Below are 18,809 nucleotides of genomic sequence, written 5' to 3' on the forward strand. Positions count from 1 at the left end.
GACTTTATGGGGGTGCTCTACAAACTGGTCACCCAATCTGTATTTGGTTTCTCCAGTGTGAAGGAGACCACATTGGAGGTGGTTGAGGAGAAATACTGCTGGACCCATAATTTTCTAACTTCCCTGATTTCCTCACTTTTCCATGACTAGATTCCATCTCTGAAAGTCTAAAATAGAATAAAGCTGAGCTGAAGATGCAGAAAGAAGTCTAACTATTGAAGCTGCCATTATAGGAGTAGTCAGAATTTCAGGTTTTTCTGCTCAGGGAATAAGATTTCTGATTCAGAATCAAGAGCATAACAATCCCAAGTGGATCAGTGCTTCATAAACCTTCAGCACAATCAAGCTGACGCTGTACGTACCTGACTGAACAACCTCTGAAACCGACTTGTTCTGTACGTGAGCCATGTGTCCAAGGACAGAGAAGATGGCGAACCCAGCAAACACACTTGTGGCACAATTCACAACACAGATAGTGATGGTGTCTCTGTAACAGTTGTTATGGAACTTGTTGTAGGATGAGAAAGTTATTAAAACTCCCCAGCCCACTGCTAGTGAATAGAATATTTGTGTTGCAGCATCTTTCCAGACCTGGAGAACAGAAGATACAATTAACACAGAAACGGTTAAACAGTTTACATGCAATTAACATTGGAAGAGATAAATAAGTTTTCAGGATATCAATGTGTTATTCTAGTACATAAAGTCAAAGACTGAAAGCTTTAGTACTGAAGTGCACATGAAGCTGGAATCACTCATTAATCATGTAGAATCGTTAGAACAACTCCAAAATAAAGGCAGAAATCCAAGGTTTGGGCTCCACCATCCACCACTCCACTGATCACTTTGTAGTGTCCTTTTGCTGTCTTCCCAACACTCAGATCCATTCAGAGGTGTGAAGTTCCTGCAATTCAACTGTAGGCACAAAGAAAATTCGATGCTCAAAGCCCAGAAATTATAATTATTTTTTAAATGTAGTGATGTGTGAAAGACGCAAGTGTCAAGATGCTTTTTATCAACACAGCTTAGCATTCTATACTATCATCCCCTCAAAGTTAATCAATAAGCTTCTAGACCTTGGCTTCAATTCTTCCTTGTGCAATTGGATCTTCCATCAGCACAGGTGCACCACAAGGTCGTGGTGCTTAGTCCCTGCTTTACTCTTAGCTAAGATAGACTGGCAAATGATACTTAAAAGGTTGACGGTGGATATGGAATGGTAAGCATTTAAAGATCGCATGGATGAACTACAACAATTGTTCATCTCAGTTTGGCAAAAGAATAAATCAGGGAAGGTAGTGCACCTGTGGTTGACAAGGGAAATTAGGGATAGTATCAATTCCAAAGAAGAAACATACAAATTAGCCAGAAAAAGCGGCTCGCCTGAGGACTGGGAGAAATTCAGAGTCCAGCAGAGGAGGACAAAGGGCTTAATTAGGAAAGGGAAAAGAGATTATGAGAGAAAACTGGCAGGGAACATAAAAACGGACTGTAAAAGCTTTTATAGATATGTGAAGAGAAAAAGATTGGTTAAGACAAATGTAGGTCCCTTACAGACAGAAACAGGTGAATTGATTATGGGGAACAAGGACATGGCAGACCAATTGAATAACTACTTTGGTTCTGTCTTCACTAAGGAGGACATAAATAATCTTCCGGAAATAGTAGGGGACAGAGGATCCAGTGAGATGGAGGAACTGAGGGAAATACATGTTAGTAGGGAAGTGGTGTTAGGTAAATTGAAGGGATTAAAGGCAGATAAATCCCCAGGGCCAGATGGTCTGCATCCCAGAGTGCTTAAGGAAATCGCCCAAGAAATAGTGGATGCATTAGTGATAATTTTTCAAAACTCTTTAGATTCTGGACTAGTTCCTGAGGATTGGAGGGTGGCTAATGTAACCCCACTTTTTAAAAAAGGAGGGAGAGAGAAACCGGGGAACTATAGTCCGGTTAGCCTAACATCGGTGGTGGGGAAAATGCTCGAGTCAGTTATCAAAGATGTGATAACAGCACATTTGGAAAGCGGTGAAATCATCAGACAAAGTCAGCATGGATTTGTGAAAGGAAAATCATGTCTGACGAATCTCATAGAATTTTTTGAGGATGTAACTAATAGAGTGGATAGGGGAGAACCAGTGGATGTGGTGTATTTGGATTTTCAAAAAGCTTTTGACAAGGTCCCACACAGGAGATTAGTGTGCAAACACATGGTATTGGGGGTATGGTATTGATGTGGATAGAGAATTGGTTGGCAGACAGGAAGCAAAGAGTGGGAATAAATGGGACCTTCTCAGAACGGCAGGCGGTGACTATTGGGGCACCGCAAGGCTCAGTGCTGGGACCCCAGTTGTTTACAATATATATTAATGACTTAGATGAGGGAATTAAATGCAGCATCTCCAAGTTTGTGGATGACACGAAGCTGGGCGGCAGTGTTAGCTGTGAGGAGGATGCTAAGGGGATGCAGGGTGACCTGGATAGGTTAGGTGAGTGGGCAAATTCATGGCAGATGCAATCTAATGTGGATAAATGTGAGGTTATCCACTTTGGTGGCAAGAACAGGAAAACAGATCAATATTTGAATCGTGGCCAATTAGGAAAAGTGGAGGTGCAACGAGACCTGGGAGTCATTATACACTGGTCATTGAAAGTGGGCATGCAGGTACAGCAGGCGGTGAAAAAGGCGAATGGTATGCTGGCATTCATAGCATGAGGATTCGAGTACAGGAGCAGGGAAGTACTACTGCAGTTGTACAAGGCCTTGGTGAGACCACACCTGGAGTATTGTGTGCAGTTTTGGTCCCTTAATCTGAGGAAAGACATTCTTGCCATAGAGGGAGTACAAAGAAGGTTCACCAGATTGATTCCTGGGATGGCAGGAGTTTCATATGATGAAAGACTGGATTGACTAGGCTTATACTCTCTGGAATTTAGAAGATTGAGGGGCGATCTGATTGAAATGTATGAAATTCTAAAGGGATTGGACAGGCTAGATGCAGGAAGATTGTTCCCAATGTTGGGGAAGTCCAGAACGAGGGGTCACAGTTTGAGGATAAAGGGGAAGCCTTTTAGAACCGAGATTAGGAAAAACTTCTTCACACAGAGAGTGGTGAATCTGTGGAATTCTCTGCCACAGGAAACAGTTGAGGCCAGTTCATTGGCTATATTTAAGAGGGAGTTAGATATGGCCCTTGTGGCTGAAGGGATCAGGGGGTATGGAGGGAAGGCTGGTACAGGGTTTTGAGTGGGATGATCAGCCATGATCATACTGAATGGTGATGCAGGCTCGAAGGGCCGAGTGGCCTACTCCTGCACCTACTTTCTATGTTTCTATGTTTCTACTCGCCTTACACTTACGACTGTGCGGCAAAGCACAGATCTGATGCCATATTCAGGTTTGCTAACAACATCACTGTCAATGGCCAAATCAAAGGTAGAGGCAAATCACCAGAGAGGAGGGAAATTGAAAATCTGTCTGACTGCTGCCACAACAACATCTCATTCAATGTCAGCAAGTCCAAGGAGCTGATTATTGACTTCAGGAGGAGGAAACATGAGGTCCATGAACCAGTGCTCATCAGGGGATCAGAGGTAGAGAGGGTCAACAACATTAAATACCTCAGTGTTATCATTTACGTGGGCCCAGCACGTAAGTGTGCAATTTCAAGGAAAGCACAAAGAAATTTGCGAAGATTCGGCGTGACACCTAAAACTTTGACAAACTTCTGTGGATGTGTGGTGGCTGTTTCATGGCATGGTATATAAACACCAAAGCCCTTCAATGGAAAATCCTACAAAAAGTAGTAGATATGACCCAGTCTATCACATGTAAAACCCTCTCCTCACCATTGCACACATCTGTACGGAACACTGTTGCAGGAAAGAAGCATCCATTATCAAGGATCCCTGCCATCCTGGCCATGCTCTCTTCTCGCTGCTGCCATCAGGAAGGAGGTACAGGAACCTCAGGATCCACACCACCAGGTTTAGAAGCAGTTATTACCCCTCAACCATCAGGCTCTTGAACCAGAGGGGATAAAGGATTTAGTGCTTTTCCAGCATATATAATGAATAAACTCTTCTCGGGTACCTGTACCTGGCTGGAAGCCCGAGAAGAGCTTATTCGCCAGTGAGGATTGCTCCACTCATCCCATCACTGAATTGTTTCCACAACCTATGGACTCACTTTCAAAGACTCCTCATATCATATCCATGAAACTTAATGCTTATTTATTATTATTTTCTTTTGGATTGCACAGTTAGTTGTCGTTGGCAAATTGGTTATCAGGGGATCAGAGGTGGAGAGGGGATCATAGGCTGCTGGACCAGACAATATTCCTGGCAGAGTGCTTCGAGGATGTGCAGGCCAGCGAGCAGATATTCTGATTGACATCTTCAACGTCTCCCTGAGCCACATCGTCGTTCCTACGTGCTTCAAGGCTGCCACCATCGTCCCCATGCCAAAGAAGTCTTCAGTGTCCTGCCTCACTGACTACCGTCCCGTCGCAGTCACATCCATCATCATGAAGTGTTTCGAGAGGCTCATCATGAGGTACATCAAGACCCTGCTGCCCCCCTCACTGGACCCCCTGCAGTTCGCATACCGTCCCAACCATTTGACAGATGATGCCATTGCCATCACCCTCCACCTGGTCTTAACCCACCTGGACAAAAAAGACACGTACATTCGAATGCTGTTCATAGACTTCAGTTCAGCATTCAACACAATCATTCCTCAGAAGCTAATTGGAAAGCTGAGCCTACTGGGCCTGAACACCTCCCTCTGCAACTGGATCCTGGACTTCCTGACTGGGAGACCTCAGTCAGTCCGGATTGGAAGCAGCATCTCCAACACCATCACATTGAGCACAGGGCCCCCCCAGGCCTGTGTACTCAGTCCACTGCTGTTCACTCTGCTGACCCACGACTGTACTGCAACACACAGCTCGAACTACATCATCAAGTTCACCGATGACACGACCGTGGTGGGTCTCATCAGCAAGAACGATGAGTCAGCATACAGAGAGAAGGTGCAGCGGCTAACGGACTGGTGCAGAGGCAACAACCTGTCTCTGAATGTAAACAAAACAAAAGAGATAGTTGTTGACTTCAGGAGGACATGGGGCGACCACTCAAGCATTCGGGCTCTCACGACCAGACTATGTAATAGTTTCTTCCCCCAAGTCATCAGACTCCTCAATACCCAGAGCCTGGCTTGACACCAACCTACTATACCCTCTACTGTGCCTACTGTCTTGTTTATTATTTATTATTATTTATTGTAGTGCCTGCACTGTTTTGTACACCTTATGCAGTCCTGGATAGGTCTGTAGTCTAGTGTAGTTTTTGTGTTTTTTCTTACGTAGTTCAGTGTATTTTTTGTATTGTGTCACGTAGCACCATGGTCCTGGAAAACGTCTCATTTTTACTGTGTACTGTACCAGCAGTTATGGTTGAAATGACAATAGAAAGTGACTTGACTTGACTTGACTAGTTATTTGTTTGCCCTATTGGGTGTGCTCTTTCACTATTATGCATTTTGGATTTATTGGTATGGCCACAAGAAAATAAAGCTCAGGTTTGTATATATTGACATATATGTACTTTGATAATAAATTTACTTTGAACTTTGAATTACTGATCTGAACTTTTCTGGTCAAAACACCAATCTTAAAATGAAAAATTTGTTCAGAGCTGTTGGTGGAATATGTTTAAAGAAGTTTGTATAGTCAACACTATCATTTACTTTGAATCTGCCTCTCTCACTTTCTCAGTGTTTCATAACCTTACCTTGAATTCACACAGATTGTACCTTGACAACCCTTCAATCTGAATGGTTGAGAACCTACTCTGTTGATTCCCTTTTCAACACAAATCATTGATTCCCCATGGAGGAAAACACCACTTTTTTCCTCTCCCAGAGGGAGGAACGTAGGACATGGTGCCATCAACATTTAATAAGCCAGGAAATGGTAACTAATCAAGGGTACTGTTTACTGTCACTGCAAAAGTTTGAGCCAGAACAGCTTTCACTGCATCTGTTAAAGTCTTAAAAAGATGACACAAAAAAAAATCATTGTATTCTGTCCAGTGCTGCCCTGTTTCACCCAGGTCCATCTTATCATATCTACTGCAAACCTTATCCTCCCTGCCTGCGTGCTAACACAGAGATGGTAAAGACTATGAAGTCTCAGTTATAATTTTGGTTTTACAGATGCAAATTATGATGACAAATACTACTTTTCTTGAATGAGAACTAGGTTATGGTTCAGCCTTTAAACTGAATTTCTTAAGTACACAAATCAGTAACGCAAGAGAGGATTGAGTATACACTACATCTGTAGTTCTGAGAATACCCTAGTATATTTACCTCAGCATCAGCCAGTTTTGAGAAATCTGTTTGGCTACCGATGTAGAATTCAATCCCTTTATGGGCTCCCTCCAGTGTCAGCCCTCGGATAAGGAGTACAGACAGAACCACATATGGAAATGTTGCTGTAAAATAAACCGCCTGAGCACAGAGAGAGATCGTTAGATTGCCCCGTGTTGCTGGTACATCAACACTATTGAATCCAATCAAAAGACAAACTAGAGGAACTATAATTAGAGAAGACAGTGAAAGAGGTGAAACAACTACATGAGGGTATACTTAGCCACACTTAAATGGGAAAGCAATCTCATTTATCTGTCTCTCCCTTTCACAATGAATATATTTAAACTGGAAAATAGATAATTGCGATGAACACTTGAAACACTTTACACATTGTTTACATAATCCTTTGTCATTCTCCTTTCCGTTCAAATTCAGTTCCCTGTACTGAAACCAGAACCTGAATCTGGCCATTTGCTGGGCCATTCTTGACCAACTTTTCTTCATAATTGTAATTCATCCATTGAATCAGATGTTCAATGATAGAAACCTTTGGAACAAGGGCACATACCAAGGGTTTGGAGAGCTGCTGTTGTCCTTTAATCAGGGGAAACATTTCTGCCCAGAACTTCGATCAGATATTTGGAGCACTAAAATATTTTTATATGTAGCTGTAGTCTATTTTTGCCTCACCCTCAAAAAAATTATCATCTTGATGAAAAGTAGGCATGCCAAAATGTTGTCATGTCTTTTGTCAAGAAGGTGACCTGTGTATTGTCGCCTCTAAGTTATGGTACAGCTCCTTTCCTGCAAACGACTAGAAACCTACACAGTTTGTAATTTGGAAGTGTGGCCACAAAGTGAGTTCCTTGGTGGCAGAAGATGCCTGCAGCCCTATAGCAGACAGCAAATCAATATCACTGGTTTCCCAAATGCTCATTAGTATGCACTTGCTGTACAATACGTTAGGTGTTCAGAAGTTGGGCAGGACTTGCACTTCTCAATTCTAAAGCTGCGAGCCATTGCTAAACAGCAATAAGTCATAATCCTTGAAGAAACATGCATCACAGATGGCAGCAACATCTGTCTGGCTGGAGGACAGAGCTCCTGGCTATAGAGAACAGAACACTGTCATGGAAGGTATCCAAAAGAACCCTCTCACTATGGAAGGATTCCTTATTGCCTAAAAGAATGTTGCTTTGTCACTGCTCTCAATAGTGTGATGAAGTTCGCTATAGAGGGCAGCAATTCTGGAGCCAGCATTGAATTTGTGGTTCTGATCATCCTATTGATCTTCCCAGTTCTCAACCCCTTCCCACTCTGGTTGCTCCTCTCCAGCTAGGAAGAATGCAGTGAAGTCTCTGTATCAGCGCAACTCAGATTGATGAAAGCACCAAAACTCAGCCACTTACTCTGTCTTAATCTGCATTGTTCTGTGTTTGTTATTGTATCAATACTCAACTGGAGTGGTCAAAATATACTGAGATGACAATAACCATGGAAGGATAGTGTAGTCCTCGTCCCTCTAGGCAGTATTGCCTGTGAGAGTGTAAGACAGTGCAGACTGACCAAATATGAAGGAGTTGTGGAATGTCTCAGGAAATTCTTCTCATACGTAATGTTGACCTGCAGATCATGAGACTAGAAACCCTTTCTATACAGGGATACAGAAAATTTTCGAGAGCTCTTGTGGGAACAAGAGAACAGTCAAATATTTCCTGCATGTTGGGGAGACCAGCAATGTACTGTGTATAACAGTTCTTTATTGCTAAAATCCAGATGCAAACTATTGTTCCTACTGAATACAGAACTAGAGTGATCCCTCTGATGTTGCTTTGAGCGAGAAACTGAGATACATGGCAGAACCATTGGCCATTTCCTGGATTGATCCAAAGGCTAGAAAATCCAAAGTTTCTATTGTCCTGTCCTCCACAAGGAAAAGTCCAGGATGGGAATATGTTTGACAATCATTTTGCTGGATGCTACAAATCTCAGCCATGACAACCTTTGAAAACCTGAACATGCATACACAGTGGTCAGAGAGTTTCAGGATTGATTTCAAGTTTACGAAGATTTTTAAAAATTAGGGTGATATTTTTTCATTCTAATTAACAATTTCAATGTAATTTTATTCTTTATACTTTGTACTTTATTGTCACCAAACAACTGGTACTAGAACGTACAATCATCACAGGGATATTTGATTCTGCGCTTCACGCTCCCTGGATTACAAATATTAAATATTAAAAATAGTTAAAATTAGTAAATATTAAAAATTTAAATTATAAATCATAAATAGAAAATAGAAAAATAGGAAGTAAGGTAGTGCAAAAAAACTGAGAGGCAGGTCCGGATATTTGGAGGGTACAGCCCAGATCCGGATCAGGATCCGTTCAGCAGTCTTATCACAGTTGGAAAGAAGCTGTTCCCAAATCTGGCCGTACAAGTCTTCAAGCTCCTGAACCTTCTCCCTGAGGGAAGAGGGACAAAAAGTGTGTTGGTTGGGTGGGTCGTGTCCTTAATCATCCTGGCATCACCGCTCTGACAGTATGCGGTGTAAAGTGAGTCCACAGATGGAAGATTGGTTTGTGTGATGTGCTGCGCCGTGTTCACGATCTTCTGCAGCTTCTTTTGGTCTTGGACAGGACAACTTCCATACCAGGTTGTGATGCACCCTAGAAGAATGCTTTCTACGGTGCATCTATAAAAATTAGTGAGGGTTTTAGGGGACAGGCCAAATTTCTTTAGCTTTCTCAGGAAGTAAAGGCGCTGGTGGGCCTTCTTGGCAGTGGACTCTGCTTGGTTGGACCAAGTCAGGTCATTTGTGATATTGACCCCGAGGAACTTAAAGCTTTTGACCTGTTCCACTTGCGCACCACCGATGTAAATTGGGTCATGTGGTCCGCTACTCCTTCTGAAGTCAACAACCAATTCCTTCGTCTTGCTGACATTGAGGGATAGGTTATTGTCTTTGCACCATGCCACCAGGTTCTTAATTTCCTCTCTGTACTCAAACTCATCATTACCCGAGATACGGCCTACAATTGTTGTGTCATCAGCAAACTTATATATTGAGTTTGATGGAAACTTGGCTACACAATCTTGGGTGTACAGTGAGTACAGCAGGGGGCTGAGTACACAGCCTTGTGGGTCACCAGTGCTCAGAGTGATTGTAGAGGAGAGCTTGTCCCCTATTTTTACAGCCTGGGTCCTGTCTGTGAGGAAGTTGAAGATCCAGCTGCAGATCTAAATGCTAAGGCCCAGGTTGTGGAGCTTAGGAATCAGTTTATTTGGAATGATGGTATTAAAGGCAGAGCCGTAGTCAATGAAAAGGAGCCTTACGTATGCGTCTTTATTCTCCAGGTGTTCTAAGGAGGAATGTAGGGCCAGAGAGATGGCATCTGCCATTAACCTGTTGCTCCGGTAGGCGAATTGCAAAGCGTTGAGGTTGACCGGTAGGCTGTGGTTGATGTGTGCCATAACCAATCGCTCGAAGCACCTTATCGCAATTGATGTCAGAGCCACAGGTCGATAGTCATTCAGGCATGCCACCTTGCTCTTTTTCGGCACTGGGATTATCGTTGCCTTCTTAAAACACGAGGGGATCTTAGACTGAAGCAAGGAGCAGTTGAAGATGTCAGCAAACACTCCAGCTAGCTGGCTTGCACAGGCCCAGAGAACCCGTCCTGGGACACCATCTGGGCCCATCGCCTTCGTTGGATTTACCTTCAGGAAGGCCCTTCTAACGTCCTCCCCGGTGACGATGAATCTCGATGCCACCAGGTCCGGTTCATCCGGAGGGAGCGGGATGTTCCTCTTCTGTTTGAATCTTGCGTAGAATACGTTAAGTTCATCAGGAAGAGAAGCGCCACAGTTTTTGATATTCCCAGCCTTTTCTTTGCGCCCAGTGATCTCATTTAGACCCTGCCACAGTCTACTGGCATCCCTTTGGTTAGCCTGGGCTTTCAACTTGGCTCGATATTGCCTCTTGGCGCCCTTAATGGCTTTATGGAGTTCATGCTTGGATTCCGTGTAGCGACTGGTATCCCCAGACCTAAAAGCAACAGCTCTAGCCTTTAAAAGGGGCTTGACCTCATAATTCATCCAAAGTTTCCGGTTAGAGAATACCTGGATCATCTTGCGAGACACACAGTCCTCCGTGCATTTCCAAATAAAGTCCGTGACAGCTGAGGCATACTCATCAAGGTTAGCTGCCAAGTCCTTGAATACTAACCAGTCCACCGACTCAAAGCAATCACGGAGGACCTCATCCGTTTCCTCCGTCCAACGCGACACTACTTTTGAGACCGTGACCTCCCGCTTCAGTTTCTGTTTGTAAGCTGGGAGGAGGAGTACAGCCTAATGGTCCAATTTTCCGAAGTGAGGTCGTGGAACGGAATGGTAGGCATCCTTGACTGCTGTGTAGCAGTGGTCAAGTATATTCGGGCCTCTAGTGGGGCAGGAGACAGGTTGATATAACTTTGGCAGCGCCCTTCTGAGGTTGGCCTGGTTAAAGTCCCGGCTGTAACGAACAAAGCCTCTGGATACCTGGTCTCAAGTTCACTGATGTTGGCATACAGTATGTTCAGAGCACACTCCATATCCGCCTGGGGGGGAATGTAGACCGCTGTCAGTATGACCGAGGTGGATTCCCGTGGCAGATAGTAGGGATGACACTTCACCGACAGGTGTTCCGGGTCTGGGCTGCAGGAGCTTGTCAGTGCCACTGTGTCTGAGCACCACCCAGTGTTGATCAGTAGGCAGACACCACCTCCCCTCGTCTTGCCCGAAGATGCCGTGTGGTCCATCCGATGGATTGAAAATCCCTCCGGTGGGATGGCACAGTCGGGGCTGGCAGGGGAGAGCCAGGTCTCGGTGAAACAGAATAGACAGCAGTTCTGCATCTCCCTGCAGTAGGTGAGTCTCCCTTTAAGATCATCCACCTTGTTCTCTATGGCTTGCACAGTAGCTAGTAGGATGGTGGGCATAGGGACATAATTTAACATAATTTAACCTTAAAACAATAGAAAAATGGGTAATCATTTTACCTTTCCTGAAGATTTGATTCCTTTGGACAGGGCAGCCCCGACCATCAGCCAGGCCAGAAGCAAACAGAGAGCTAAGTGCCAAACTATGTTCCCCATCTCATCCATCAAACTGGACCGGTGTAAAGCCCCTTTACTGAATAGTAACAGAAAAAGCTATTATATAACAACTTTTTTCATTAGACGTCACTGTAAGATATAAACTACTAGAATGAATGATGTAAATTTCATCAATGTCCATTTTATAAGACTGCAATGAGTTGGGACAAAATGCAGTGGTAATATTTAACATACAGAACAGTATAGCACAGGAACAGGCCCTTCAGCGCATAATGTCTACACCAAGCACAACGGTAAATTATACTAAATCTCTTCTGCCTATACATAATCCACGTCCCTCCATTCCCTACGTATTCTGCACCTGTCTAAAAGCCTCTTCATACTTGCTTCCAGCTCAACCCCTGGACATGTGTTCCAGATGCATACCTTTCTTGCTTCTTCACACAGAGAGTGGTGGGAGTGTGGAATGAGCTGCCAGATGAAGTGGTAAATACGGGCTCACTTTTAACATTTAAGAAAAACTTTGGGCAGGTACATGGATGAGAGGTGTATGGAGGGATATGGTCCAGGTGCAGGTCAGTGGGACTAGGCAGAAAAATAGTTCAGCACAGCCAAGAAGGGACAAAAAGCCTGTTTCTGTGCTGTAATGTTCTATTGTTCTATGGTTCTATGGCGCAAAATAACTTTCCCAACACATTTCCCTTAAACTTTGAGCCTCTCACCTTAAATGCACATCCTCTAATATTTGACACTTCTACCCTGGAAAGAAAGATTCTGACTGTCTATCCTATATATGCCTCTCATAATTTTATAGGTTCCTATCAGGTCTCCCTCAGCCTCTGGGCTATTAACATTACCATAAAACCTAGAAGAGTTTGTCTTTGGGATTTGACAGAAATGCAAGTACTCGGTGAAATTCTACATGGTCACTGGGAGAAAATACAACTTCTGCAGGCAGTATCTGAGGTCAGAACTGAAAGCAGATTCTTACTGTTGTGAGGCAGTAGCCCTGTAAAATTTATCATAAAACTGCAATATTTTTTCAAAATAAATTGAAAATACTAAGTGTGTTAATAGCATATAACGATCCGGAAAAATTGTTAGTTGGGCACCACGGAAGACCATAAAATGCCAGATTATCAGAGTTTTACTCCTCAGACATCTCGGCATCATAAATCAATTGACTTGAAAGGGTGAATTGTGACATACTTAAAGAATCTAGATACTTCTGTTCTTTGCAGGATTAAACAAATCAACTTCCTTACTGTCCGCTTCCCTAGAACTTAAACACAAGATCCTATTGCAACCACACTGATAAACATGGAGAATGTTTTCAATAGGTATTTCTGATAATTGGAAGTAACAAGACCAAAAGATCCAGTGAAAATTTGGTTAAAATCGATTAAGAAAATCTTGGGATCAGAAATATTTTACAAAAGTTCCAAGTTCAACTGGCTTGGTTGATTGAGTAGGGCCCATAGAGTAGAGTCCATGGGGACCACTAAAATCAGTGGGCTATTCCACCATGACATGGCATGGACAGCAGGAGAGACGGCTATAGATAGACTCAGATTCAGATTTATTTATCACATGTACATCGAAACATTCAGTGAAATCTGCCATTTGTATTAACATCTCACACAGCTAAGGTATGCAGGCAGAAGCCCCAAAGTGCTGCCACACTCCACGGGGCCAACATACCATGTTCACCATGCTCTGTGGAACAACACAGATCACAACAAAACAAGACATACCTCACGACAAAGCAACTACAGCAAAACAAGCCCTCCGTCCCACCCACACACACACACATACAAAGTCCTCTAACCCCAGGACAGGCAGTCTTCAGCCTCCAGCAGACTCGTGGATTCATAGACATTGAGTCTTTGACTTCCCCAGCAGACTTACTGAGATTTGCAGTTGGGGTGTCCTGGAGAGTACTCACCTCCTTGTACCTTACAACCTTTCCACTACCCAGAAGACACAAGGTAGGAGAGTGATGTAATACCATATACTTGAACATCAAACTTTGGCAGCTCTAACAGCAACAACACTGCACTAGCACAGCTCAGCACCATCAAGAAGCCTACCTGATTGGTGTCATGTTGGCTCTGAATATTTCTGCCCTTTTTTATCTGTTTAGTATAGCTGCGGCATGTGAAATCAGCAAAGTCTACTGTAGTTACTTTTGTAGGCTACTCCAACAGCTCTTTCCAACCAGCAACCTCTAGTGCCAGGGAGAGAACAGTATTTGTAATTGTACAACAACATTTCCCATTATGTTACCCATTACCTCTCCTTCTATGTTACCTATTACCTCTCCTTCTATGTTACCCATTACCTCTCCTTCAACCACATTTCCCACTATGTTACCCATTACCTCTCCTTCATCGTCACTGTCTGAACACTAAAAGAGTTGTGGGCGTACCTTCAGAATCAGATTCATTATCACTGTCTTAAGCCATAAAAATTGTTGTTTTGAGACAGCAGTAAAGTACAAAAGCATTACGTTAGTATAAGTTATTAAAAATAAATTGTACACCATAATGAGGTCGTATTCATGGGTTCATTTAGAAATCTGATGGTGAAGAGGAAAAAGCTGTTTCTGAATCACTGAATATGGATCTTCAGGCTCCTGTACCTCCTAGCTGATGGTAGCTTTGAGAAGAGGACATGCTCCAGAAGGTGATAAAAAAAATCTGTGATAAAGTAGCCAGTGAGCTGGATCACATGGAGGCTGAAGGATTTCTGCCCAAGGCTGAGAGGAGCCCATGGGGAACGCAAGTGGTCCCAATAGACAAGAAGAATGGGTCTGTCAGGATCTGTGGTAATATTAAGGTCACTATTCTGTCCTCACCCAAGTGGTTTCCCCAATTTCCTCAAGCTAGACAGATAGATAACTCCAGTCCTGGCATATCAGTAGTTGAAGATGGTTTTATTATTCACCAATATGTTACAGTACGCAAGGAGCTGGTGTAAAACGGCAATACTTCTCAACATTCTAACGAAGGCAGATTCAAATAGTGATTGAAGCTCTCTCAACTTCAAATCAATTGCTTCTAACTGACTGAAATGTAGAAACAATATAAAATGGCTGCCCCGATGACGAAAGGTCATTGCTTAACAATGCAATAATGAGCAATCAACAACAGCTGTGAACTTAGTAGTGAGATCCAGTAATTAGAGATAAACAAACCACATCAAGAAAGACATAACAGTCACCACCAACCCAGTACTAAAAGTAGATCATTACCTTCTGCTCAGGAGAGGATATCTTTGCACTTTTCTGGGGGAAGACACTTCAGCAAAGTGGACTTGTCTGAGGCCTACCTACAGGTGAAGATGGAAGAAGAGTCCAAAGTGTTTCTCACCATAAACACTCACAGTAGACTATATCGCTACAATAGGCTCATTTTCGGGGTTGGATCTGTACCTGCATTCTGGAAGAAAGCTATGGAATGGGTATTTCAAGGCTACCCAGACACATGGTGTTACCTGGATGTCATCATTTTCACCGGTAAGGATGACAAGAAATATCTGCAGGATCTCAAGACAGTGCTAAAAAGGTTATATGATTATGGGCTCAGAGCACAACACAACAAATGTAAATTCTTGAAACCAAGCATCACCTACTGTGGTCACACCATTGATGCATAAGCATTACACAACTGTGCTGAGAAAATTCAAGTGGTGGTGGATGCCCCATGGTTAAAGGGCATGTCATAGCTGTGGTCCTTTTTCGGATTTGGCAAATATTATAACAGGTTCTTGCCAAACTTGGTGATTGTGCTCTGTCCCTTGAACTCATTTCTACATTTCAGGAAGAAATGGCAGTGAACAAAGCAGTATGAGGTAGCTGTCCAAAAAACAAAGGAAATGGTGATGTCAGACAGTCATTATGATCCACATTATCCAGTGAAGCTTTCCTGTGATGTCTCACCTTACAATATAGGTGCAGTCATGTCATATGTGATGGAAGTCACTGTCCCATAGCCTTTACATCATGTCCTTTACTGCTGCAGTGAAAAGTTATGCACAGATTGACAGAGATCCCTTGAGTCTAGCTTGGGACCTGAACCATTTCAACCAGTACAGGAGAGAGTTTACCCTCATTACTGATCACTAACCACTGGTGTCCATTTTCAATCCACGAAAGGGTGTTCTACCGACAGCAGCAGCATGAATACAGAGATTGGCTTTGTTTCTTGAAGGACACAATTAAAAGATCAAATTCAATGGAAACTAATCGTGGAAATGCTGATGGATTGTCCTGTTTACCCTTGGAAAAGGAAATAACTGAAAAATTTATAAAAAGTACACTACTCTTGACATATTCTCCCTAATGCAAATTGAAAGTCAGCCTATTACGCAGAGATGATCCAAAGGGAAACCAGAAAAGACACCCCACTGCATCAAGTCCAAATCACTGGAGTGTCAGCAGGACTCCAGTTCTCACATTTTAACCAGCATCAGTATGAACCTGCCCTTGACAGGGGTTGCTTTATGTGAGGATTCAGAGTTGTTGTACCATCCAAGCTGAGAGCTAAAGTGTTGGAGTAGCTACATGCTGATTGCCTAGTGGCCTGCGATAGATCAGCTGATCAAACAGATTGCCATATACTGTTTGGGATGCTAACACATCCAGAAGATTCCAAGCGCAGTGCCTCACCATCCCTGGGAACGGCCTGCATTGCCCTGGCAGAGGATTCATGTGGAGTTTGCCAGACCATTCATGGGCACAAATTTGTTGGTAGTAGTGGATGCAGCCACAAAGTGGCCGGAAGTGTCCCAATCGTCTCCACTACAGCCTCGCACAGTGTTGATGTGTTGAGAAATCTCCCCTGAAGAACTTGTGTTTCAGAACACTTAGTCAGTGACAATGAAATACTGTTTGTTGTGGAACAGCTTCAGTTATTCTTGAAGATAAATGAACTAAGACATATTGCATCTGTACCGCAACAGGCAGCCACAAATGGCTTGGTGGAAAGGTTTGTCCAGAGTCTAAAGAATGCACTGCAAGTAATGTCAGCAGAACACTCTATACTAACACTGAATCAGAAGCTCGCCAAATTCCTCCTTGCAACTCGTAATGCAACACACTCCATAATCAAAACCTCACCAGCTATGTTGTTCCTGCATCATCCCTTGTGCTCACAGTTGGATCTCCTCAAAGTCAACCTCAGCAGTATGCCGGGCAAACAGCTGAGACAAATAAGAAGGCTCATCAAAAAGGAGGTTTGATGTTTCACTCCTGGACAAGTATTCATGGTGAGGGACTACAGAGGTGATCAGAATTGGATGCTTGGAAAGATTAAGGACAGAACTGAACTGCTCTCCTACACAGTAGAGATTGTGTTTGATATTATCTGGTGATGATGCATCTATCAGCTGAGGAGAGCAGAGTCAACTGTAGAGAAGAAGTGTGGCCAGAGCTGTCAGAGCAACTTGCTGGAGTCCCAGAGTCAACTCCTACAACCACCACGGAAGAGGTCCCAGAACCTGAGACTGTTTCACAACCACAAGTCTCTCCTGCCAAACAGTGACCCCCTTGTCAGGAAAAACATTATCCCACAAGAGTAAGAAATCCTCCACAGTGATTAAATCTTCAGGCCTGAATGGGACAATTTAAACTTGACAATGCAGTGGATGTCTATATTATAATTATAGTATATAGTTTACTGTGTATATACATTGAGAGTCATTCTCTATTGAGTTGGAGTTTACAACTAAGCAGGGAGGAGTGTAGTACATTCAATATTTCAGTAATATTTGTGTCGTGCAAATATGTTGTTTGATTAAGCATTCTTTTTTGCTTGCATGATTCATTAAGGGTTATATGTAAGAAGTATGTGAATGGCATATGTTATTATGTCACCACACCATATGTGTGCACCTCAATGAAGTAAAATGAAGAGCAGACATGTTATCCCTGGGCTCCAGTGCTTTTCTTTTGATTAGTTTCAAAGTAACAAAATATAACAAAATTGAGTTTAAGGAGAGGGCACATCACCGTGATTCCACAAGGCCCACAGCCCACTGAATTAATTAAAAAGAAGAATCTTACAGCAAATCAAAGAAGGTGGAAGAGACTGCTGAAGAGATTCTCAACTCTTCTTTAAACATTAAGGTCTGAAAAAGTGTTGATTTCCATGATAGCGTGAAGTTTCCACCACAGTGAATAGGTTGCTGTGGCAGCAGTGAGATCTGCAAGAATGGGCTTTGTGTGGTATCGAGTTTAGTGGTTTGGGGAATAGTGAGTAATTAAGTGCTAGTTCCTGGATTTGAATAATGGTGGTAGTGGATTAATGGGGCAGTGTGAGATTGGTGTTGCAGCTGGTTGGCTCTGGGAGCCCATATACAATGTCCTCAAACTACTGGTCAGCTGTCTCCCATTTGTACCTTGATTGGCGGCGCACCTGCATATGTGCAGCCCTCCGGTGAAAAATGATATCGTATCTGTTAAATAGGGGCCGTGGACAATTCTGATTTGATGGAGAATGGACGTGAAAGCACAGAGGAATATCTGGAGAAATTTCTGAAATGCCCGTTCGCTGCTGTTGTTACTGTGTGGTCGAGAATCTTTCAGAGGGTAGGCCTCAAATCCCCCGGCCTTGCCTGCTTTTGGCGACCGAGAAGGAGGTCAAATCGTTTGGACAGAGATGGCGATCAGTACTCAGCGTCGGAGAGCTGATCAGAGCTCGAAGTTTTCGGATGACTCAGAGTCAGATTGTGGTCGGCATGGCAGGGAATGCAAGAGGTTGCAAAGGGTTGTAGACTTAGCCAGTTCCAACATAGACACAGTTCTCTCTACATTGAGAACATTTTCAAAAGCCAGTTCCTCAACTTCAGGCAGTAGAGCTAGTTGTAACTATGGTAAAAGAAGATAACCAGAAGCCAAGTTCAAGCAATGTGGTAAAATATGGTCACTAGACTCATGTGTGAAAATTGTTAAAAACATATCTTTTCACCCAACTGCCAATAACTAGGATGATGCACTCTTAGTAATGTGGAAAATGGAGGTGGTAATAAGACAACCAAAAAGAAATTAACATATATGGTCTGGAGTATTGATATGGTACTATTTTAATGGAAAAAGACCATGAGAATTTAAGGATATTAGACTTGGAAATAGGATTTAAATCCTAACTGAACCTACAGATACACAGGAACCTGATATCGCAACAAAGATCTTTGATGAATACTTAGAAAAGAGACCCTGGATTTTCAATTCAGGGAGCAGACGAAAGATACAAATCTGTAAAAGAATGATCATCTTATGTCTTAATTGGGCAGTGCACTACACATGAGGTTTGGATTGGAGTGTGAGGTCTGGA

At 43.0% G+C, this 18,809-nt stretch overlaps 1 protein-coding gene across 4 annotated transcripts in view; it reads right to left on the reverse strand.

Moving 5' to 3' along the window:
- The window catches only part of LOC140204076 (sodium- and chloride-dependent neutral and basic amino acid transporter B(0+)-like), a 65,199-nt gene that overhangs the window by 27,211 nt on the left and 19,179 nt on the right, over window positions 1-18,809 (reverse strand). For all 4 annotated transcript variants that reach the window (XR_011887516.1, XM_072270380.1, XM_072270379.1 and 1 more), the window contains exons 6-8: window positions 11,419-11,551; window positions 6,371-6,511; window positions 363-591 (exon numbers count right to left, since the gene is read on the reverse strand). Coding sequence is in view for 3 of the 4 variants with exons in the window: in XM_072270380.1 (XP_072126481.1) it covers window positions 363-591; window positions 6,371-6,511; window positions 11,419-11,551 (503 nt within the window). In the remaining variant the exon portion in view is untranslated. The remainder of the gene's footprint in view (window positions 1-362; window positions 592-6,370; window positions 6,512-11,418; window positions 11,552-18,809) is intronic.

Source organism: Mobula birostris, chromosome 10 (assembly GCF_030028105.1).
Source record: "Mobula birostris isolate sMobBir1 chromosome 10, sMobBir1.hap1, whole genome shotgun sequence".
NCBI classification, from domain to species: domain Eukaryota; kingdom Metazoa; phylum Chordata; class Chondrichthyes; order Myliobatiformes; family Myliobatidae; genus Mobula; species Mobula birostris.